This window comes from Onychomys torridus, chromosome 5 (assembly GCF_903995425.1).
Source record: "Onychomys torridus chromosome 5, mOncTor1.1, whole genome shotgun sequence".
In the NCBI taxonomy this organism is placed as follows: Eukaryota; Metazoa; Chordata; class Mammalia; order Rodentia; family Cricetidae; genus Onychomys; species Onychomys torridus.
Window position 1 is genome coordinate 111,544,771 of NC_050447.1, and position 23,429 is coordinate 111,568,199.

At 46.1% G+C, this 23,429-nt stretch overlaps 2 protein-coding genes across 2 annotated transcripts in view; one reads left to right on the forward strand and one right to left on the reverse strand.

Annotated features, from left to right (window-relative positions):
* Window positions 1–21,500, forward strand: part of Bmp6 (bone morphogenetic protein 6) — a 153,794-nt gene extending 132,294 nt beyond the window's left edge. Inside the window, exons 3-7 of the mRNA XM_036187195.1 lie at window positions 3,565–3,713; window positions 4,521–4,718; window positions 16,015–16,091; window positions 17,089–17,199; window positions 17,290–21,500. Coding sequence (XP_036043088.1) covers window positions 3,565–3,713; window positions 4,521–4,718; window positions 16,015–16,091; window positions 17,089–17,199; window positions 17,290–17,439 — 685 coding nt within the window. The 3' untranslated portion in view covers window positions 17,440–21,500. The remainder of the gene's footprint in view (window positions 1–3,564; window positions 3,714–4,520; window positions 4,719–16,014; window positions 16,092–17,088; window positions 17,200–17,289) is intronic.
* Window positions 18,588–23,429, reverse strand: part of Txndc5 (thioredoxin domain containing 5) — a 29,342-nt gene continuing 24,500 nt past the window's right edge. The window contains exons 8-10 of the mRNA XM_036187196.1: window positions 22,228–22,310; window positions 20,934–21,063; window positions 18,588–20,050 (exon numbers count right to left, since the gene is read on the reverse strand). Coding sequence (XP_036043089.1) covers window positions 19,928–20,050; window positions 20,934–21,063; window positions 22,228–22,310 — 336 coding nt within the window. The 3' untranslated portion in view covers window positions 18,588–19,927. The remainder of the gene's footprint in view (window positions 20,051–20,933; window positions 21,064–22,227; window positions 22,311–23,429) is intronic.

The following is a 23,429-nucleotide window of genomic DNA, read 5'->3' on the forward strand; positions in this document are numbered from 1 at the left end:
TTTGTCTCACCCTCTTCTGTGGGTAGGTAGGAGATGTGGTATGGGCATCTGTGTGGAGGTCAGAGGGAAACCTAGTGCTTCTGTGGGGTATAGGCATCTATGGGGCCATCAGAGGGCAACCTAGTGCTTTGGTGGGGTGTGGGTATCTGTGCGGGGGGGTCGGGGCAACCTAGTACTTAGGCAGGGTGTGGGCATCTGTGTGGAGGTCAGAGGGCAACACCAGACATTGGTTCTTGCAATCTAATTCGAGACAATGTGCCTTGTTTGTTGCTTCTTACACTAAGTTGGCTGATAGCTGTGAGATGAAGGCCAGCCTGGTCTACATAGTGAGATCCAGGCCAGCCAGAGCTATATAGTGAGGCGCTCTCTCTCTCTCTCTCTCTCTCTCTCTCTCTCTCTCACACACACACACACACACACACACACACACACACACACACACACATACACACACACACACAGAGCCCATAGTACAGTGTCTTGTGGAAGCACAGCATCCTGTATATATATGTATATTTCTTTATCCCATTTAGTCCTGTTACTTTGTTTGTGTATTAAGTTATTTCTTCTTTTGGTTGGAATATGAAATGTTCACCACAGGCTGGTGTGTTACACGCTTGGCCTCTAACTAGTGGTGGCATTTTGGGAGGTGGTAGACCTAGCAGAGGCTAGCTTGGGGTTTATTCCAGAGGATATATTGTTTTTCTTTCTACTCTTCCCTCTCTTCCTTTCCCCTTCCTCCCTCTCTCCTGTTTCTCTCCCTCTATACCTTCATACATCCCTCTTTACCCTCTGTCTCAAGAGACATCCTCGAAGTAAAGAGCTCTCCTCTATAGCATGCTCCCACGGTCAGGGTGTTCTGCTTGTGCCCATGGGTCCAAGCAGTTATGGATTGAACCCTCTGAACCCTCTGAGCCAAAAGTAATCCTTCCTTCTTTAAGTTGTATCTGTCAAGCATTTTTGTCATAGTTATGAGAAAGGGAATCAGCATATTGCTGTCCCTTGCAAAGGACCTGTGCATCCTAAAGTCAAGCTCCCTGCCCACTGTGTCTTGAACCAGTAGCTGTTGGACTGCATTTGTTCAGCCAGTCTCATAAGCATCAAGAACTGCCATGATCTTCATTATAGTGAGCAATGGGCACCACAGAAACAACTATGCATTCTGGGCACTACAGAGTGCAGTAGCTACAACAGAAACTCAGCCCCCAGTGTCCACTGATGACTATAAACCATTGTGTTTGAGTTTCTGTTGCTGTGATAAAACACCATGACCAAAGCAACTTGCTGGGGGGGAAGGGTTTATTTGGCTTACTCTTCCATATCACTGTTCTTCACTGAAGGAAGTCAGGACAGAAACTCAAACAGGGCAGGAACATGGAGGCAGGAGCTGATGCAGAGGCCATGGAGGGATGCTGCTTACTGTTTTGCTCTTTATGGCTTGCTCAGTCTGCTTTCTTATAGAGCCCAGGACCACCAGCCCATGGTTGGTCCCACCCACAATGGGCTGGGCTCTTACTCATGAATCACCAACTAAGAAAATGCTCTACAGGCTTACCTACAGCCTGATCTTATGGAGACATTTTCTCAGTTGAGGCTCCCTTCTCTTGATGACTCTAGTTTGTGTCAAGTTGACATAAAACTAGCCAATTCAGCCATATAAATAATTTCTTCCACATTGTACTAATGAATCTTTCTCATCAGCTCTTTTCCAATGTTGTCTCAGATTTTGCTTGGTCCCAGATCCATGTTTTGGCTTTCCTCTTTCCCTCATTCCCTTCTCTTTCTCTCTGTTCTGTTTTCCATCTCTGTTTTAGACAGTGATTTTCAGGGCTGGGATTACATGTGCACCACCATGTTCAGCTCTCCATCCTTTCTTATGAACCCTTCTCTTTAGAAACAAAACCATAAAGCCCATTTCAGCTCTGTGTGCAAACCTTGCCTGCCAGCCTTGCCTGCCAGCCTTGCCATATCCACATCTGTCTGCATCTGTATTGTGCTTCCTTTGATTTTAGGTGCCTGCTGCACAGCTGGAGCTCTGTACCTAACAACTGACCCTCGTCAGGGCCTCTGTATATAGGCACATACTCCACCTCCTACCTTGAACTTCTCTCTGGATCTTGGTTCTGGGGAGTGCCAGGCAAAGTCTGTCCCTAACATAATGACGTCCTCAGCTTTCTTTGGGACCAGGCTGTTTTTCCCAGAGGTGTTCATCCCGTCTGTGTTATTTCTGGATGAGAGTTTTCTATGACCTTGCAGAGTGGACCTTATGTCTTTCTGCGTCTCCACTTCAAAGCGTTGGACTCACAGTCCCCTCTTGCTGTTTTCCCTGAACACCCCTCATCTCCCTGCACGAAGTTGTTACCCCAGTCACAGGGGGGTAGTCTGTCCACAGGGGATGTGACACATCCAGGTGGGGGAGAGCTTTAAAGGGGACAGGCTTGAGTGTGCCCCTGCAGACTGCTGAGCAGCTGAGTAAACTCCCTGTCACTCTACCTACTGTTTACATGTGGGAACGATGACACTCGAGCTCCCTTCTGACTCCAAGCTGCCTTGAAAGGGAGAAGTGTGTTTCTCATCTAAGAAATCGAAGATGCTAAACTCAGATGTTGCACTGGCCTCCAAAATTGCCGATGAATGAGAAGTGAGCTTTATTCATGTATCATGGCATGTCTTGGGAAATAATCTCAAAAGATTGTCTGTTGTTCTGAAAATCTTTTTGAATCAGTGCTGAGCCCCTTGCTTTGTTCATTCACTAAATTCCCACACTGGTTTGCTTCAATCTGGGCTACATAATCCTGACCCATAACCTCATGTCTGAGACTCAGTTTCTCAGCTGAGAATGGAGATACTATACTCCAACAGTTGTGATTCTTGTGACAACTAGGTAAAGCAAGGTAAAAGAGAATACTCTGTAAATGTACACTATTAGAATGTGATGCTTATTTTAAACTAGTGAAGACTAAGTATCCACTATGTAAATTGCACGGGATTAGGAGTGTTTCTAGTAATGGGAGTAATTTTTATATATCATGAGATACTTTGGGAATGGCTGCTAAGTCTAAATGCAAAACTCATTTTTGACTCACATATATCTTATACACATGGCCTGATGATATTTATAGAGATTTGATGCAAGACACCTAATCATTATGTATTAGTTGGATCCTGACTTGATCTTGTCCTATACTTATTGCTCCCCACCTTCTACTTTTTAGAGTTCACTAGCCATAATTAAGCTATTAATAAATAGCATCATAAATGAAACAATGCCATAATATAAAATTAACTAAATATTGAGGCAAATGAAATAATATTTGCAATTTACCCTAATTCTGAGAAAAATGTGTTGTGGGAATCAGTAGGTGGTAATGAATTTAAGGAGCGCCTTGATAGCTCATGTCCTATGTCTTTCTTAATTATGTTGTGTCTGTATACTACGTGGTGTCATTCAGGCAGAGCTGTGGCTGGTAACACAAATGGGCACCGTCTGACTTCGGCATTCTTGAATGACAAGACACAGGACAGCAGGTGACCTGCTGCGCCATTTTTCTTTCTTCCTTTCAGAGACTCTGACCTGTTTTTGTTGGACACCCGTGTAGTGTGGGCCTCAGAAGAAGGCTGGCTGGAATTTGACATCACAGCAACTAGCAATCTGTGGGTGGTGACACCACAGCATAACATGGGACTCCAGCTGAGTGTGGTGACTCAGGATGGTGAGTTGTGATCTGCACCCTGCCAGCGTCTACCCACAGTCATCTCCATTCATTCCCTCTGGAGCAGCTGTGCTGAGACCATTGTTTGTAGCCCAGTCTTGGCGCCAGGATGACCTCCTTTTCTGTTTCCTCATGACCATATCGAAAAGCAAAATTTTTCTTCTAGCAAGGACTTGGAAGCAGGCTCAGGCCATGTCCCTTACTGTCCCCGACTCCATGAGACTAACAAGGGGAGGCTAGCTTCCCCAGGCTGAGGCAGGTGGGAGAATCCCCAGAGGAAGGCAGGAAGCTTGGGGCAGACAGCTCAGCAATAGAGCACTTGTCCAGCCTGTGTGTGTCCCTGGGTTCTACCCAGCACCAAAAGATAGAAGAGATGGAAGAGAAGAGGAAGGAAAGGGAGAGCCCGGGAAGGGGACAGTCGTTAGAATCGGACTGTCCAGTGAGTTTGCCAAGGGACCCTTGAGGAGACATCCCCTCCTGACTGGCTCCCTGCTGCAACTCCTGCACAGTTGTTCCATGGATGGGGAGAAATAGAGCCAGAAAGGAAGTGTGAATACCAATGAATAAGAAGGCCAGAACCAAGAAGACTCCCTGGGTTGATCCTGTACTCTTTAGGAGACACACTTGGAGTCTGCCCATCTAAAGGGAGCCAGCCAGGGTGGGAGAATGTGTGGGGCCTTGCCCATACTTTCTACTCTTCACTACTTTACAAGTACATGGAAGAATAGAAAGACTCACCTTATCATAATAGCTTTGAGACTAAGGTTCTGTGGAGTAAAGAGGGGTGGGCTTTGGTTTGCATTAAAGGACTCCACGTCAACCCCCGTGCGGCGGGCCTGGTGGGCAGAGACGGCCCTTACGACAAGCAGCCCTTCATGGTGGCCTTCTTCAAGGTGAGCGAGGTCCATGTGCGCACCACCAGGTCAGCCTCCAGTCGGCGTCGCCAGCAGAGTCGTAACCGTTCCACCCAGTCACAGGATGTGTCCCGGGGCTCCAGTGCTTCAGGTGAGTGTGGAAGGAGCTTTCCTTGGTACCCGTCAGGAAAAAGGTACCTATGGCCCCAGATGTGGGACAGCTTCTGCTCAGCAAATACAGTGGCTAGTGGGGGTCCTATGAATTGTGGCAATGTCCTGGCCACAGGTACCTATATAGAATCCTAGGACCCTCAGCATAGAGCACTATTACCCAAAGGCTAGAGCTGCAGGCATCCCCACCACCTCTTGATTCAGACAAGCATCTTTCTGTTGGACAGGATTTCTACTTTTTTTCCCTTCCCACAAAAATCATGGAAATACCTCAATTATTTTCATTTTTAGATTCATTTTATTTAATTCATAAATGTGTTGCCTGTATGTATTTGTGTGTGTGTCATGTGCATGCCTGATGCCCATGGAGATCAGCAAGATGTACCAGGTCCTCTGGAACTAGTTACAGATGATTGTGAGCCACCGTGTAGATGTTGGGAACTGAACCCAGGTCTTCTGCTTGAGGCCAGAAGGGTTTCAAATGTTTCTTTTCTTCAGATTTGGGGATACTTGCGTATATACATAATGAAATTTCTTGGGGATAAGACCTATGTCTGACAAAATTAATTTATGTTCTCTGTTCATTTTACATAATATAGCTATATGTTAATTTTATACAGTATTTTTAGTGCACTTTGGTTCGGCCACCACCCATCAGCTGATGCTTTTCAGACTTGGGGTGCTCAACTTGCATGAAGAAGTGCTGTACATTCATGCTCTGTGGGGCTGGAGAGCTGGCTCGGCAGTTAAGAGCACTGACTGCTCTTCCAGAGGACCCAGGTTCAATTCCCAGTACCCACATGGCAGTTCACAACTGTCTGTAACATCAGTTCCAGGGGATCATGGTAAAACACTAATGCACATAAAAACGAAGAACAACAAAAACAAATACCCAAAACCACTCATGCTCTATTTCACCAGAACCCTTGACTGGGAGCAATAGTCCACTCGGAGCCTCTAAAGTGGATTTTATTGCCTCACTGAACTGGGAAGTTCAGAATTATTTCTTGTTTTAGTTTGGTTGGATTGTTGGGAACTGATGGTACTAGAAAGTTGTATTTCTTGTTGGAATCCTCAGAAAGTCAGTGTATGGTATGGTTTCCCAGGGTCTCAAGGTGACCTTGGCAACCTCATCTTCAAATACAAGAATTCTCTCCCTTGCTGGGTTCAGCAGGAGGCCAGGCCTTGGTGCGCATTGGATTAGCTTATACCATATGCCCAACTAGGGAGTGTTCTGATTGGCCAAGCCTACTCAGTTCTATTCTGGTCAAGCAAATCCAAAGGGTAAAAGAGAGGAAACAGCCCCCAGTGTCTGAGGTTAATTCCAGCTCTCAGAAGTCTTCTCTAGAACTGGGAGGAGTGGGAAATGGAAGCTTCTAGAAGCAAGTGCATAGCTGTTAAGTGGTACTGAATTCAAACCTCACCATTGCTCACGCTAGTACAAGTGCTCCTGGGTCCTGGATTCCTTGGGTTATTCAACAGCCCAGAAAACAAGTGTGACATTGAGCATCTGCAGTGAGATTTTTCTGACAGAATTTTCTCTTTTGCGACCTTGTGACTTGGAGAAACCTGCCTGAGCTTCAGTTCACCGCTCTGTCAGTGAGGGTGCAAGATACCTCATAGAGTGTTAGGGCTTGGTGAGATGCAGTCACAAGGCACATAATCACCTTCAAAGATTACTTACACCCCCCACCCCTTGTAGGAAGTAGGTGCTTAGAGTATGTGCTGGGATCCCAAGGAAGTAAAACACTTCTAGACGATGTGTTTATTTCCCAGGAAGCTCATGACAACTGTCGTTTTTGGTGCCCGGGGGGGAATGAATGCAGCTTCTCAAAGCACCCCACTTTTCTCTGGGAGGAAATGTAACCTAGATTTTAGGCTGTAAGTTACTAAGCTTTCTCTTATGCTGGTAATTTGGATGTGACCCTTGAGTAGCCACCACCCGGTGTGATAAGACATTTTGTTTCTCCTTGTCTTGGTGTTTCTTGGAAGCACTGCACAGCATGGGTGTTCCTGTATTTACCACTAGAAACAGTCAGTATTGAGGCCTTGAAAAAGAAAAAGGATAAATAATGCTTGCTTTGCTTTATTCCCCTGGGAGGCAGTCTGCTGAATTGAATTAACAGTCTGCATTTTCCTCTGGGGCCTGATGATGAAGCCAGCCAGTGGTAGACTTCATTTGGGAACTGTGGCCAGTTTGGTTACTAGGACCTCAGACTGTGGAGGCATCCCCAACAGTGTTGATTGCTTTTTAGAATTATAATTTCACATGATTGACTCAACACTCACTCTACCCGCCTAATACATAGACCAGTTCATTTTAATTAAGAAAACATGTCTCTGATTTGGGCTTTAGCAAAGCCATCCAATTACTTTTGTCCAAGTCCCTTTCAACTTTTTCTTTCAGTCTGATGAGTTAAAATTAATTATGGATATTAAAGTGGCCTAATTTGTAAGAAGGTCCAGGGTCCCTGCTGTCCCTCCGTCTCCTTGCTCCACTTCCCAACCCAACCCTTCTGGTTGGCTTTGTTCCTTCAGTAGTCTGGGGCAATGGAATCCATGCCAAATCCCTGTGATCTCACATATTTAAAACCTCTAAGAAAGCACTGAGCTGAAGGGGCCTGTCATCTCAGAGCCTCCAGTGAGATGAGCTGCGACTCGAATTCAGCCCCTCAAAGTCTGCTTTATGCACTTGGCTCTTTCTTCAAGTAATGGAAATGGACATGCACAGGGCCTGGTTTTGACCTAAGAGAGGATTTCTAGGGCTGAAGATGCAGCTCAGTTGATAGCATGCACAAAGCCCTGGGTTTGATCCCTAATACTGTTTAAACTGGGTATGGTCGTGCATACCCATAATGCTAGCACTTGGGAGGCAGGAGGATCAGCAGTTCAAAGTCAGCTTTTCCTACATAGAGAGCTGCAGGCCAAAACACTTGTGTAGAGTCTAAAACTGTCTCAAAGTAAATACATAAAAACCCTAAAACCGCTGGGCAGAGGTGGTGCACGCCTTTAATCCTAGCACTCAGGAGGCAGAGGCAGGTGGATCTCTGTGAGTTCGAGGCCAGCCTGGTCTCCAAAGCAAGTTCCAGGAAAGGTGCAAAGCTACACAGAGAAACCCTGTCTCGAAAAAAACAAAAAACAAAACAAAACACCCTAAAACCAACTAATGAACCAACCCAACAGCAACAAACCACAGGAAAACTAAGAAATAAAAGAAGGAAGATTTTTCAGAAATATGGCTTGTGATTGGAGAATGGACATATCTCTTTCTAGGCTCCCCTTCCAGGCTCTTGAAGGGCCAGAGGTTGCTGGGCCTTTGGGAGCGAGTTCATCAAAAAGATGCCATCTGCAGTGTGACTCCACCCATTTGCCCCCTGTAAGCCTTTCAGGAGATTGGAGAGAGAGTTTTCTGTTCTTTGGTTACCCACTTCTTCTAGAGTATACTCCCAGGGCGTTGACACTTCTTCCCAAAGAGGCCCTGTCTAGAAGAAGCCCACCAGGGACATCTTGCACCTGAGTAAAGATGTCAGCATCATTCATCAAATCACCTGTCAGCAGAGTGAAACATGACAAGCAACTATTTTAGGAACCGAGCTGTGGATTTCTGAGAGAGCCAGGCCTGCCCACCACAAGGAAGTGGCCAAGAGCCCACCCGCTGTCTCCCAGTCCCTTGAGCCCACCCCAACCTGTTCTACCATTGGTAGTTGACTTCAAGCTGGCCTCGACAGACACGTGCACCAGACAGTGGGTTTGGAGGGAAGTCTCCCTGCATGTTGTCCATGTGCCCATGCTTCTCTACAGCTGTCCTCTCCACAGGAATGGTGGACGTTGGCTGAGTTACACTTTTCTCATGGACTTGGACAGCCTCAGGACGTGTCTTTATTGTTTTTACACCTGTTTGACAGTGCTGGGCCAAGCTGCTCTATGGAGCCCAGGAGGGATTCTTATGAATCTGGCAATTGTTTTTCAGCCCCAGTTCTTGCCGGTCTAGTGTGCTCCAAGCCTCTGCCCTAGGTCCTTCAACTGTAGCCTGAAGTCTCTGCTGGCTGCCATTCTCTCCTCTTCTGTAATATTTCTCTTGGCCTCTGCTGTTTCGTCTTGTTGGGGACTGCAATACCACTTGGCCAATCCATTGGGAGGTCAATGAATGGATGGCCTGGGAGGATGATTGCCTTTGGCAACACTAGGTTCTACTGCACTACATTCTCAGGACTCTCCCTGCCACATTTATGTCATTTCACGTCATCTAAAGAGCCCGATGCTGGGACTCTGAACTGTCTTGGTTTTATCAGATGATCATTGGAATTGCCACTTTTTTATTTTCCTCTTTGCAAGGGAGGGCAGTTTTCTTTTGGTGGTACTGGGCTTTGAAACCAGGACTTGGTGTGTGTTAGGCAACTGCTTTACCACTGAGCTACACAGCCCAGTCCTCACTATCACTGTTACCAGATGATGTGATATTTTGTTCCTGCTCTTCCTGCCTATGAACTAGCAAGCCCTCAGGACTGAGCACCCTTGGGCATGACTGTCACTACTTTGTTGCTACTGGGAATAAATTCTCCTTCCTTCTCTTTCCCACCCACCTCAACATACATCTCTGAGACCTCTCACAAAAGTGTGAGTTTCCAACAGTGCCATGTGCTGTTGGCCTTCTTATTGATGGTTCATATCCCCAGTCCCTTACATTTCCCACTGGGGTCCTTTCAATATACTTCCAGCACAAGAGAAGTAACCAGAATGAATGTCATAGAAAACATGTCTTCAATTACTTTATTATGATGTGTGATCTTTGCTGTAGAGTCCAGGGGCCCTGACTCACAGACTGGGGGGTCACATCTTACAGTGTTCCTGGTACTTCATCTTTGGCTCCCATGGGCTGAGGATGTTGAAGCTGAGGAAGTCAACCTACCATGAGCAACATGGTTCAGAAGAAGTCAGGACCTGGGTCTGAAAATGCCAACTTTTTGATTTTTCAAAGGAAATGGGGATTTTACTCTGTCATTTTGAGCTTAAGTTAAAGTTTTAAAGCCTGACCTTGGCTTCTAGATGCCTCAGCTAAGAAGTGCTTGTTTGGAGTGTGCTAGATGAAATCAAATCTTAATCTTGAATAGATGTGCAGGACTAAGTGTGGGCTAGTGACTCAAAAGTTGGAATCATTTCGAAACCCTCCTTTATCATGCTTGGCTTTTGCTATTAGATTGCTTTAGGATAATAGTCATCAGGGAGCAATAGACAGGAGGTCCTCTTCTGCCTCCGCCCTGGGATGCTGGCAACTGGAAAAGTCAGTCCAGACCAAGCATCCCCAATCTGAAGTTTCCAAAATTGAAACACTCCATCTAAAACCATTTGAGCATCCTGTCAACATTCACATGTGGGGGACAGGTTTGCATCAAAGGAGGTCAACTTAAGAAAGGTGATGCAAGTATTCCAAGATCAGAAGAACCTCAAAATCTGAAACTCTTCTGGCCTGGCCCCGAGCATTTTGATTCTCTACCTTAATAAAGCATAATAAGCCAAGTGTAAGATGCCCAGTAAGTTACAGTGATTACCAGCCATGGGAGGGCCCACAGAGTCAGGAGACACCTCGGCCTAGACAGAGCGAAAGGAAGTCGTGTGCAGCTCATGAGGTCTCAGTGTTTAAGGGCAATCTTCTGTTTTAAGGCATGTAGTTGAGAGGAGATCAGTGTCACATATTACATATTGATTAAGTGGCATGTATGTAAATGTAACCTTGAAATCCTAGAACTGCACTGGATGGGGCCTTCCCATGCATTCTAGTACTTATCGGACCAGGAGAAACAAAATCTAGACAGAAAGCTAAGCCACTCTGCAGTCTGAGGCTCCTGAGACCAGAACTCTGAACCCAAGTGGGTCCCTTGCACTTGCCTGATGTGGCAACACAAAGAGCTGGCACCTCCTGCATCCCCCTCAATGGCATGTTGTTCCCCAAGTGGAGTGAGTGGGAAAGAGAGACTGTTCTTTTGATAAGATGGGGCAAGGACAGCTAAGCCCCTGCAAACAGGTGTCATTTTAACAGCGACTGCTTTGTTTTTGCCCTTGTCATTTAAAGAGAAATGGAGGATAACAGTTGGTATCCTTAAAAGAAGGAGGAAAAAGACAAAGGAAGAAATGAGGGAGAGGGAGAGGGAGGAGAGAAAGAGGAAGAAAGAAAAAATAGAGAAAGAAAAGGAATAAATTAATAAGTGAATGAATGAATGAATGAATAAACAAACAAACAAATAAATAAGAAGGAAACTGGGAAGTCAAGCCATCAGGCTTGGCAGCAAGGGCCTTTACCTGCTGAGCCATCCCACCGGCCCTGCCCTCCTCTATGGGGTGGCTGAGGGCCAGGCTTTGCTTGCTGGGTTAAGCTTACAGCAGTCAGAACTCCTTGAAGATGTGTCTTGAGGCTGGGACCAAGTGTTCATGTCAGTGTGTCCCTGGGCTGCCTGGCATCCTGGGGGCCAAAGACAGACTGTGGCTCTATTTGGAGCAACAGTGTCCCTGCTTCTGATCCTCCAAGGTGGCACCTGTGGCTCTTGTGTGCTCAGACCCACCCCGACAGCAAGGTACTTGTTCCTGGTGGTTCTGACCTGGGGTCTGGATGGAGCGCTAGTGTCCTTTCAGTGGCACTGCTGGTGATGCCCAAGTGCCAGACACCGTGTCTGTGGGCCTATCACTGGCCTTGGGGCTATGGTGGCTCTGTGTTTTCACACTTGTCTTTGCCTCTAACTCTGTACCTACCCTTTCCTTTCTCTGCCCCCACTTGGACAAAGCTGTGATCTTCTCTTTTCTCCTATTTAAGTGGATATGTTCTTACTAAATTTTAGCTACAATTTTTTTTTTAAAAACCTGGCCTTCCTCCGGACCTCTCTTGTAAACAGATATCAATGGTAGTGTGGGTAAGAGGATTTTTTTTTCAGCCGCCTGTCAACCTGTAAAAACAAAACACACAAAAAAAACTGGGTCATCATCATTCCAAGTGGAATGCAGGGCACCCACCCCTGAGCTACAGAAACAAGTATTCCAAAGGTCAGTGACCTTCACAAATATTTATACGCTCTTTGCCAGCCCTCACCATGGAACTATAAGGAAACACAAGCTTGGCCTGAGAATATCTGTAGGAAAGGAAACAGGAGGATTGAATTCCTGCTTTTCCCTTCTCTGGCCCCAGTCCTTAATAACAAAAACGTCAATGTCTGGCTCTGAAAGAAATAGCTTCTCTTTCCAGAAAGCTCTCTGTGTTGAGCACCAAGGGGGTCACTCCAGGCATGTTCAGAGACAGCTGGGATGGTTGGGAAGTGGACAAAGTTCTTGGATCATGTGATCTCAGGTCCACTGCAGAGCAGAAGCTAGAAGTCCAGGGGTGAAGAAGTTGTTCATTTCTGTGTTCTGACAACAGTTTTCGAATACCAACCAGGGGACCTTTAGGTCTGCTCTAACTTGAGCTAACTCATTAGAGCAAGGTCCCCAGTAGGAATGCCATGCCCTATCAGACACTATCCTGAGTTGAGGTCTCTAAGCCACCCAGGTTTGTGTCTCGTTTTCCTACAAGTTGAGGAGTTTCTGTGCCCACTTCATATTTACTAATTTTCTCCAGAAGGCTATGTATTTATGGTTACCATTTTGTTATAAACTCAGTAATAGCCAAATCAGAGATCTAGAACAAGGTGGAGTGGGGGCTGGGGTCTTAGAGTTTCTGTATGCTCTCCAAGTGCACAGTTCTCTTACAGCCTCAGAATGTATACTCATCTGGAAATCTCGCTGAGCCTCATGGTCCAGGGCTTCTGTGTGGCTCAGTCCAGTTTGTATTGCTATAACAAAGTGTCTGTGACTGAGTACTTTATGAGAAAAAAGTTTATTTCAGCTCATGGTTTGGAAGCTGAAAAGTTTGACCGGCTCCATGTGATTAAGACCTCATGGTGTGTCAGAGTACAGAAGATGGTTACACACTGGATTCAAGGACAGAAAATGGTACATAGTGAAGACATCTAACATGGGATGGCCTTGGGTCATAGAAATCTCGTGTCAAGGTGACTGATCTAGTCACAAGAAGGGCATGCAGCACCTTGTGAGGTGGTGCCCCATGACATCCTTACCTCCTACGAGGCCCACTTTACTTCTCCCTCATAACTTACCCTGAGGACCAAGTTTCCAGCATGCAAACCTTGGAGCAACATACCATGTGTGAACCATACAATGTGGGATTTTGTTGCTGTGCACAATCAAATAATTGGTCACATGATTATACTCAATCTCCAAAGGGGAAGCTCCAACCCCAAGCTCCAACCTTCTTCTCATGTGCTAGACTTTTCTGATGCCCAGCACCCATCTTGATGCTTTTTAGGGGCCTACAATGAAGGATATAGGTGTGGGTGTGTGGAGGGGTCTTGTTAACACTCCTATCAGCAAATTACAAGGGCTTTCTATGCCCTCAGCTAGGAAATAGAGACAAAAAATAGATAATAAGTATTTTTTGAGACAGGGTATTACTTTATAGCCCTGGCTGATCCAGAACTCATTATGAAGCCCAGACTGGCTTTGAACTCATGGTGAGTGCTCTCACCTCAAATTTCCCAGGTTCCTAAATGCTGGGATTACAGGTGTGCACTACCATACCTGACCATGAACATTTTTTATTATTCCACTGCTCTTATCTGCCTGACCTCTGAAGAAAATTTATTTAGAAATCTCCACTTTTTATGTGGCTGGTGATTCTAAGATTGATCCAAAAGATTTTGAGGAAGTTTAGAAGAAGGACAAACCAGAATTAGGTTGATTATGGACATTCCAGATGAGTAACCAAGTCGGGGATCATCTAGTTGACCAGGACAGTTGCGAGGACCTAGGGCCTTAGAATCTCCAGGAGACTGAGCCCATGTACCCAGCTAGCAGGAAAGAGAAAGATCCAAGGACCCTGAAAGTGAGGAGGTCCTATAGCTGGGTATAAAATTTTAGATTAGTGGGATTTTTCTTAATGATATTTAATATTTGAATGCACATTTTTGTTAATTTTACCATCAATCTTCTTAGTAATCTTTCTTTAGTCTGAGTAACTTTTGAGAATTCTTCTGTTTAATATATTCTCATTTCACCAGATTATGACATCATAGGAATTTATTTATTCTGCTTAGGATTCCTCATGCCTTTTATTTGAAGGTGTTTATCTTTTTCAGTTCTAGGAAATTCTCAGAGCCTTTAGGTCTCCAAATTCTACTTGCCCTATCACTGTTTCCAGGAGTTCCAGATAGAAGAATGTCGGCTTTTCATTCTGACTTTCAGGTCTCTCTATAGATAGTCATATTTTCCTACCACTCACTTTCATGTTATATTTGAAGAAGTTTCTTTAAATGAGTGGTCTGATTCTTCTCTCTTAAGTCTTCCATTCTATTCTCAATGCTTATTGTCTTTTAAAGCTCCACTTGTTCCTTTTTTTTTTTTTTTTTGCATCCACCTATCTTTTTCATATCTGTCCTGTTCTTTTGCCATAATGTTCTTGCTTTAGTATGTCCTGCCTTTCTATTATTTATGCTTCCTTTGTAGCCTTATCTAGAGGTTACTCTGACCTGCGATCCCTGATCCCTTTTTCATTGATGGGTTATTTTCAGCAGGAAAGGCTTGTCTGTGCAGTGGTGGGTCATAATGCCCTGAATAAAGAAACGTGCCCCTCTGGTGGCTCTGAATTTCCTTCTTATGTGGACTTAAAACTACAGGTGGGGGCGGGGTTCTTCTGCAAGGTCAGGTAGGCAGGGGGTGAGGGTGGAAATGAGTAAGTTTAGAATTAGTAAATACTTGACCCACATCTCTCGTCCCAGGTCACTAGCCTCAGCTGATAGTTTCTTTACAAAATTATGAACTCTGCACACTTCTGATTTGGGGTTGGGAATTCTCAGAGTTAAAGTGTGGAATTCTAGTCCAAACACATGTTAGGTAACTCATTGTTTTGCATAGTTGATTGACAAGGGTAGGGGTAGTATGTGTGTGATCTAGACTCTCTTCTTGATCATATTAGAGGAAGAATCTTCCTCCAAAACTTCTTTTCCTCCTTTCCCTTCTCTGATCCCTCATAGCTAACAAACACACCTATGTGTCTTTTAAAACCATAGCTCTGAACTCCCTGACTCAAAAACCTTCCAAGACTCACTTCCTACCTCCACTAAAAAGTCCACTTCATTGTTGGCATTCTGAGTCATTCATTCTCCAGCTTTATCTCCCAACTCCATTGCAGTCAACAGAACTGCTCTCTTCCCCCCCACCCCTCATTCTCTCTTCTATAAGCCTCAGTAGTATTGACTCATGACCCTGGACCATGCCATTTGTACCCTGCGCTGTATTTGAGCTACTTGAGTACATTTCTCACACAGCCCCTTTGAGTCTTGCAAGTTCTTGGGGGGACAGAAACTATACATGATTCATCTCTCTACTTTCCTGGCACCAGGCAGAAGACATGCATGTCACAGAAAAGCTGCTCCGATGGGCTGAAATGAATCAAAGTGTTCCCAGGCCTCCTGATGAGGGTTGCTAAGCCAGGCCAGTGGCTCTGAATTGCAAGGCAGGTTCAGCAGATTGTTTCGTGGAACTGCTGATTTTGGAATGATTGTTTTAGGGCACATATAAAAGGTACAACAGCAGTAGTGAGGCTGGAACCCATGAAACAGGAGAACGTGGCCGCCCAGTGTCATCTTTGCTCCCATTCTGGGGCCAGAAGCTATCACCCAAAGCCCCATGCCATGTCTGGATAGTCCACATTTGAAATACAGTGACTCTGCCTGATACAGTTACCTATTAGTGACTGTCATCTCTCAAATCCGGTGGAGAGCTCCGCACATCCATCAGTAGGCCCTGCAGAAAGCAGATTCCATGATGCACATCTGCTCTTTAATGTTGTCCATGAAATCAACAGGGCACCCAAAGCAGACCCCAGGATGGGCAAAGTGCAGTGTGTTCTGAAGCTCCTCCAACTCAGTGCCAGCTTTCTCTAAGTCTTATTGCATTCTTTCACAGCCCAAGGGGAATGTATTATTTAAACCATTTTTATTTTGAAAAGAGATTAGAAAAAACATCGAATGATTAATTTCTCCAGTGGCTCTAAATTTAGGCAAACAACTGGGAACTCAGCTGAACTGTTGGAGGACCTTGTGTGCCAACAGGGGCCTGGTTCACAGCTGTCTTGAGCATCACACAGTGCCTGGCATGGATGAGAGGAAAGCTCTCATGGGAGATTCTAAGTGAAGGAAAATCGAGTTAATGAATACATCCTTTATCTCCTCCAACAGACTACAACAGCAGTGAATTAAAAACAGCCTGCAAAAAGCATGAGCTTTATGTGAGCTTCCAGGACCTGGGATGGCAGGTGAGTCCTCAGCATAGGGACAGGCCTTGATGGGTACCTTGTTCATAACTCACTGAAGGCTGCCGCCATCAGCTTCCAGGATGAGTTGATTCTAGAATCCAAGCTCTCAACTGCTCCAGCTGCTGGAGTAAGGCAGGAAAACTGGCAGGCTGGTGTACTAAACACCCTGCCCCCTTTATGGGCTTCTCTCTTTCCTCATTCTTTGAAAATGCCAGGCAAATGTATTTATTTGGACATTTAAGCAACTTTTACTTTGAAACAGGATTACAAAAAAGCTGATTAATTTCTTCAGTAGCTCTACATTGGCTCACTCAATGGACAAACATGTTTGGCTCACCCCAAATCCAGCTGAATGTGATGAGAAATGGGAAAAAATAGTTGCTCTGTATGTAGGTGGCATTACTTAGACCGGGACATAATGGGATCCTGCAGATGACCCTTTGGTTCTAAGTAGACATGATAGATCCTGACCTACAATGTTTTAACTGACCATTTTTCAGCGGTATGATGATGCAGGAGCAGTATGTGTTCACTAGATACAGTGCTTTGAGTTTTGAAGTTGAGTCTTTCTGGGCTAGAATCTCCTCATTGCTGGACACGATGTGTGGCAGCAGCAAGCTGCAGCACCCAGTCAGCCCCATGGTGCACCGTGCTAAGATACAGTGCTATTTTAGGTGTATCATGGGCTTTTTCAACTGGTATTTTTTTTGGATGTAACCTCATCCTAAGCCAAGAAGCATTTGTCCATCAAGCCAGCCACAAGCTCAATTCCAGACCTAACAGATTCTAGCTGCTTGGAAAGACTGAAGGCTCCAGGGTCAGACCAACCAGGGCCATCCCTTAGCTTCACTTGAATGTGAACTTGGGCAATTCCCAAACCTCCCTGCACATCCCCGCTGTGCACCATGATCAATGCCTTCTCTAGGGGCCACTGAGAGTGCAGATGATGCAGGGGTGCCTGGTGATCTTTCACAGCTTCCTTTTGCTTTATCTCAAGGACTGGATCATTGCACCCAAAGGCTATGCTGCCAACTACTGTGATGGAGAGTGTTCCTTCCCGCTCAATGCGCACATGAATGCCACCAACCACGCCATTGTACAGACCTTGGTGAGCGCCCTGACTTGGCTGTAAGTGGGATCAAACTCACATCAGGTGTCATTTCTAACAGTGTTCTCTCCTGTTTTTATTTTGGGATAGGTTCACCTTATGAATCCTGAGTACGTCCCCAAACCATGCTGTGCACCAACTAAACTGAACGCCATCTCGGTTCTTTACTTTGACGATAACTCCAATGTCATCTTGAAAAAATACAGGAATATGGTTGTGAGAGCTTGTGGATGCCATTAAGTCGAAGCTAGTTGCGGGGGGGTGACTCTGCCTTGGATTCCTAACTAAATCTGCCTTAAAACACATGAAGAAGCACAGTGAAGTGGGATGATGACTATCTGGAAGCATCTCCTGCTGGTGCCTTAGCCCAATGGGGATTTCATGAAGACCTTGCTGATGACTTCCCCAGTTCATAACTGAGCAGTTGCTCGTCTGTCGGAAGTTGTAATGCTTCAGGACAGGCCTGGGAACTGCAGAAATGTGTGAGCTCACTTCCTCCAGTCCCACCCAGACTAATTTTAGCATTCAGATCTAGCTGTTTGTGGTGTTAGTAGAGAATAACCTCGAAGGAATATTAAATATGCCTGGCTGAAAGACCAGTTGGTTCAGTAGCACTCATCAGTGGGAGATTGTGCAGATAACAGACTGGAGGGGAAGAGAGAGCTCTATCATTCCCTTCCCAGCAAGGCCAGCTCACCCAAGACCTGCATCCTGGCCATCAACATGCTTTGTGGAGGTGCCTTTTGTCTGCTGATGCAGTTACATGTTTTTTGTTGACTCTTGGTGGTGTGAGATGTACTAATTTTGTCCAAAGCAAAGTGTAGCATTTCTACACCTCTCTCCTCCCTCCGTTTCTGAATTCTTTACTAGAACCCAAAGTAGATAGACCATATTTTGTGGAAGGGCCGTGAGCATCTGCAATAGCCTCCATCTAAACCATGTAACAGCAAAATGCGATTCTGCATCTCTTAGGCAGACTGGCTTGACAAGCGCATTAACATCAGGAACACGGGCTCCAACACACCAGCTCTCTCCTAACTCTGTTCTTTGCCTTTTCCCTACAGTAGCATTCCATGGCTCAGGGCTAGTCTACAGCAGAAACCCACAGAGGAAGGGCCCCTGCCTCTAAGAATGGGTTTGTTGAGATGAGCATGCCATTTGTGAACCAAAACCACAATTTCCTCTTGTAGAAAGTAAGACTCCGATTAAATCTTAGAGTATTTTCTAGATGTCCTTTTTACAATCATGTACTGGGAAAGCCAATTTCATACTAAACTGATTAAATAATACATTTACAATCTGTAACTGTACTTACAGCTTTTTTTGTAAATAGAAACTATAATTTATTGTCTATTTTATATCCATTTTGCTGTAACATTTAAGCAAAGACCAGACTTTTCTTTAAAAAAAAAAAAATTTATTTAGAAAGTATAAACCAATTGTACCACTTGAGTTTTCTTTTAATACAAGACTCATGATGCAAAGCTGAAGCCACTGTGAGCTGGGCCTCAGGAGCTGGTTTTCCAGGACAGCTGTGATCCACACATGATTAATAATAAATGTCCAGAATGGGCTGGCAGGGGGGCCTTTGCTGCTCAGGAGTAGATGTCTTGTTTCTAGTCTCCTTACCATACATTCTGTGCCAGGTGTTGAGTTCACCTGCTCATGGAAAGTGAAGGGCTGGGCACAAAGTGCTTCTGAGGACAAGCACACAATGCGAAGACAGACAGAGGCACAGCGCGAACTTAGCTGCATCTTTGCAAGAGTGAGAGCAGCAATGTCTAATATCCAGGACGGCAAGAATTAGAAGGAGCTAGTGTGACATCCAACCTTGGGCTGGGGCAGCCCTGCCAACTGCGGTCTTTGGTCTTGAGGTCAAATGAACCCCACTGCTCATACATTAGAAAGTCAGCCTCCTTGAAGGTGGACATCATAGAAACAAACTGCTGGAAGGACTTAGGAAGTGAATTAGAGCTGTTGCTAGGAAGCCTGAGTGGGGGTGCAGAGTCTCCCTGGGCCTGCCTGGGCAAGCCTGTAAGGCGCTTTTGCCCCAGGAGGCAAACAGAAAGGTGAGGACCCACTGTGCTGCCTTCCCACATCCTCACTTTCTGCAGAAGACATCTACACCTCCCACTTTATGCAAAGCAGACAAGAGGATCCTTTGAACATCCATCAGAAGTACCATTCATTATGGCTCACCTCTCTCAACTAGAGAAGCACTAACAGAACCAGGAACCCAACAGTGGCTACAAAGGTATCTTCAAAACTCTGTGGATTTGTGTTCTGTTCTAAAATCTCCAAACTATGGACCACCACATTATGAAGTCAATTGTGACCTTCAGATCAGAGGGACATCATCATGCCACCTTTCCAGAATTCAGGCAGTTCAAAAACCTGCTTTTGGATGAGGCAATCCCTCAGGAACCAACAGAGTTCAGCAATTTGGTTTTCCTTCACAGTATTTTAGTAGCAAGGGAAGCCAATTTAATTTTGTCAAGAGAAAGGATGAATCGCCACTGAGAATATTTGCCCAGGGACCATGAGCTATGGTCAGAGAGAGGCAATCACAATCCGCAGTGTGCGGGGGCTCAAGAAGCACACATGGAGACACTACACGACTCAGTACAGGCAGCTTTCTGACTAACCACAGTGGACAGGCGGCTCTCCATCTGATGTCACTCCTGTGCACTGGGCGCATGAAGCCAGGGTCGTGACGTCAACGGGGCTTCTAGAGTTCATCCTTTGCCTGGCGCAGGACGAAGCTGTGTAAAGAGTCAAGGTCTCTACCTCCATTGTGCTCACCCACTTTTTCACCTCCTCGGAAAAGCAGCAACGTGGGATAGCCTCGGACCTTTAAAAGACAGAAGAAGAGAGTACTTTACATCACACCTAAATTGTTCCTGGAGACTGGAGTGGCAGGGGAAGTGGCACAGCCAGTAAAGTGCCACCCACGGAAGTATGAGGACTTGACTCTGGATCTCCAGCACCCCTGTAAAACCAGACCCTGGGGTGCCCATCTGTAGTGCCAGTGTTGGAATTGAGCCTAGGGGTTGAGATTGGCCAGCCTAGCCAATCAGTTCTAGGGTCAGTGGAAGATAAGGTGGACGGTGACTAAGACAGACATCTGACATCAACTTTTGGGAGTTCACACATACATGAGCACATAGGTAAGGCGGGGGATTCTGTGACTAATGTCAGTAGCACAGTATGACTGGGGTACGTATGAGGCCCTGGTTCCGTGCTCATCATCACTACACAAGAACCAATATAATATAGCCCATAACATCCATCATAGATAAGCTCAGAACAAACACATCAATAAGCAGACAGACACTCTAGCTATGGCCTTTACCTAGGGTGGTTTAGATGTATAGATTTCTTTTAGCCCCATCCTTCAGGATGCTTGTTTATAACTGAATGCTGAGCCCTCTGGTGGTTAGGACAGGGCACCAGGCAGCTCTGGGCAGGCAGGGCCACGATGGCTGCAGCACACCTCTCTCAACACCTGGCACCTCAGTACTGTACAGCTAGACCCAGCAAGGCCTCAGAACCTTCTCTGCAGCAGAGGAGAAGGCTGGCCTTTCAGAGTCCTTTATTTCTCAAATGGCACAACTCAAGATACAAGCTACTCTCTAGAGAGGTCCGGACAGAGTGAACTCATTCCATGCTGCCAGGTGACAGGCCCCTGGGGTGCTGATCCAAATCTTCAGTTCGCCTCCCCGGGAGGTACCCACCGAGTACTTGTTGCAGACATTCCGCTCAGCCGTGCAGTCTACTTCTGCGATGGTGACCTCTGCCAAGCCAGGGAATTCTTTTCTAGAGAGCTCCTCCCAGGTAGGAGCCAGGTTTTTACAGTGGCCACACCTACGAGAGAACAGGGGCAGCTGTGCTGAGATCTGGGTTGAGATCACCCTGTTTCACCTTCATGACAGTCATAATATCCTCAGAATCCACACCATCAAATTCTCTCACAGGCTACACATGGGCCCTTCCCTTCCCAAAAAGGAATTCAGAGTCATGCCACATTTGGTAACCTGACAGGTTTGCAAGGAAAGGTGGATTCTATGCCCACTTCCACACCATGGTGACGGGAGCAGCCGGGGTGAACGGGACAGTTAGACTGGGCTGCTGGGTGCAGATTCCCTGACGCTTTGGCCACTCCCAAGAGGCCACAAGGAAGTTAGGCCCGAGTCCTGCCTTTTGTGCCGACAGTCACTGTCTCTGTCCTTCCTCACAACAGGAGGGTCTTCTTTCTGCACACTCTGTACAGTCTTAGTGTTTTTCTAAATAAAAAATAACTGATGGCATTATGTGGCAACATTTCTTTTTTGTTGTTTCTCTTCTTTGTAATCTGAGCTGGCCACCACCTCACAATCCTCCTGCCTTAGCCTCCCTGGTGCTGGCACTTCAGGCATGAATCACCATACCAAGCGCAAAAGCTGCCCAAACCATGCGTCATGTCCTCATTAACCTGACGCTCCCGAGTCGCTGCTCAGAGTGACCGAGTGACCTCTGCGTATTTGGGTCAGTCGCCTAACTCTTCCAGACTCTGCTCGGTCAAGCGACTGTTGCACTGATGAAGACAAATTGTTGGTGCAACTTTACAGCTAAGGAAAAGAGGTCCAGGGGCATCCAAAGGACATGCGGCGTTCCAGCCTATCTATCATCCTCCGGCGCTGGGCGGTCTTGGTCTCAGTTTGCTCTCCATCCACTCTTATTCTGGTCCCTGAAGACCACACGGCAGGAAGGTTCAGGTAACTAGGTCACACACTGAATGAACTAAGAGAAAGCTGAGCTCTCCTGAACTTTTTATATGCCCATCCCAATTCCCTTCCACTTCTGTGCCTAAGGAGATTGAGCTTTAAAGCAAATTAATGTGTCTTTTTTTTTATAAAATAACTTTTGCTTGACAGGGTGCAGTGGCATTATTCCCTGCAAGACAGCCTGTGTAACTGTGACTCCAGCCCATCAGCTGGAGAACATGCTATGTGACAGGGTGCTGGCACCATGTCTAAGACGGCCACTTACCACGGAGCATAGAACTTGATGAAGGTTATTCCTTGTGCAATGGTGTCCTCAAAGTTCTCTTCAGTGAGTGCCAGCACAGTGCCCTTTAGGGAAGGAAGGTCAATTTAAAGACACCGATTAAAAGAGAACAGGGTGGAAAGATGGACTGTAGCCAGCGCCATCCACAGTTATATATGCAGGGCATCCAGAGCTCTTACTGGGCAGACATACTATCATATCACAGAGCTGCTGGGGGTGGGGCAGTAGGCTGAGACAGACCTCCCAGGCCTCTGTTCTGCCCATAACCAGCCCAGGGGCTTCAAGTACAGGCCCGATCCTCCAGGGCTCTGCAGTGTGGATCAGTCCATTCTAGGCTTAAGCCTATAGCTCCCAAGCCTGCAGCCCAAGATGTCTGTGGATCTGCATGAGCTCACATGCCATTTTTCTCTGTCATGCTTATCTTCAAGCATTTATCTCTTCTAGCCAACAGGAATCTAGCAGGATGGATGTGACTGGTGCTTTTAATTACACCCATACCAATGGGCTAATTATTCTGGTGTGCAAAATAAGTGAGTACGGCGTCCAATGCAGGCTGGAGAATTTCACACGGGCATTTTAAAGCAACTGTATCTTGACAGTTCTTCATGGGATTTCATTGGTATTTCTCTAAAAGTTAATGTTCAGCAGTCCAGTGAGGGTGCCACTGTGGGCCGCTACAGACACTTCCATCCTTATGTCCACAGTAAGCAGCCATGTTCTCTGAGAGGCCAGATTAGTGATGGAAAACTTGGTTAAAAATAGCCATGGTGTGTAATTACCCTGTTAGGGATGGCCATCATGACACACACGTTCCTTTAACATCTGTATGTGGTCACACGTCTTAAACCAAAAACTTCAGGCTACACGCAACCACAGCTAAGGAACGGGTCCCTGTGCTTGAGGGAGGCTCTTGCTGGCCCACTAAAGGGCAGGAGCAACTGACACCACTGATTTTTCCCAATTTCAATGCATTGGGTCTTGAGTGTTGGTCCCAGTGAGTCTCACCCTCTCTGCATACAGTGGGTGTTCAGTGGGTCACTGCCCTCATCCCAGGGAACAAGACATGCTCACCAGCCCTGCCCATGGCCCCCAGGGTCTCACTGTCAAGGAAAGAGCTCAGTGGTACAAGCTAAGCAAAATGTCCATGCAGTTCTCCATTGGTCCTTATACCAGTGGTTCAGGGT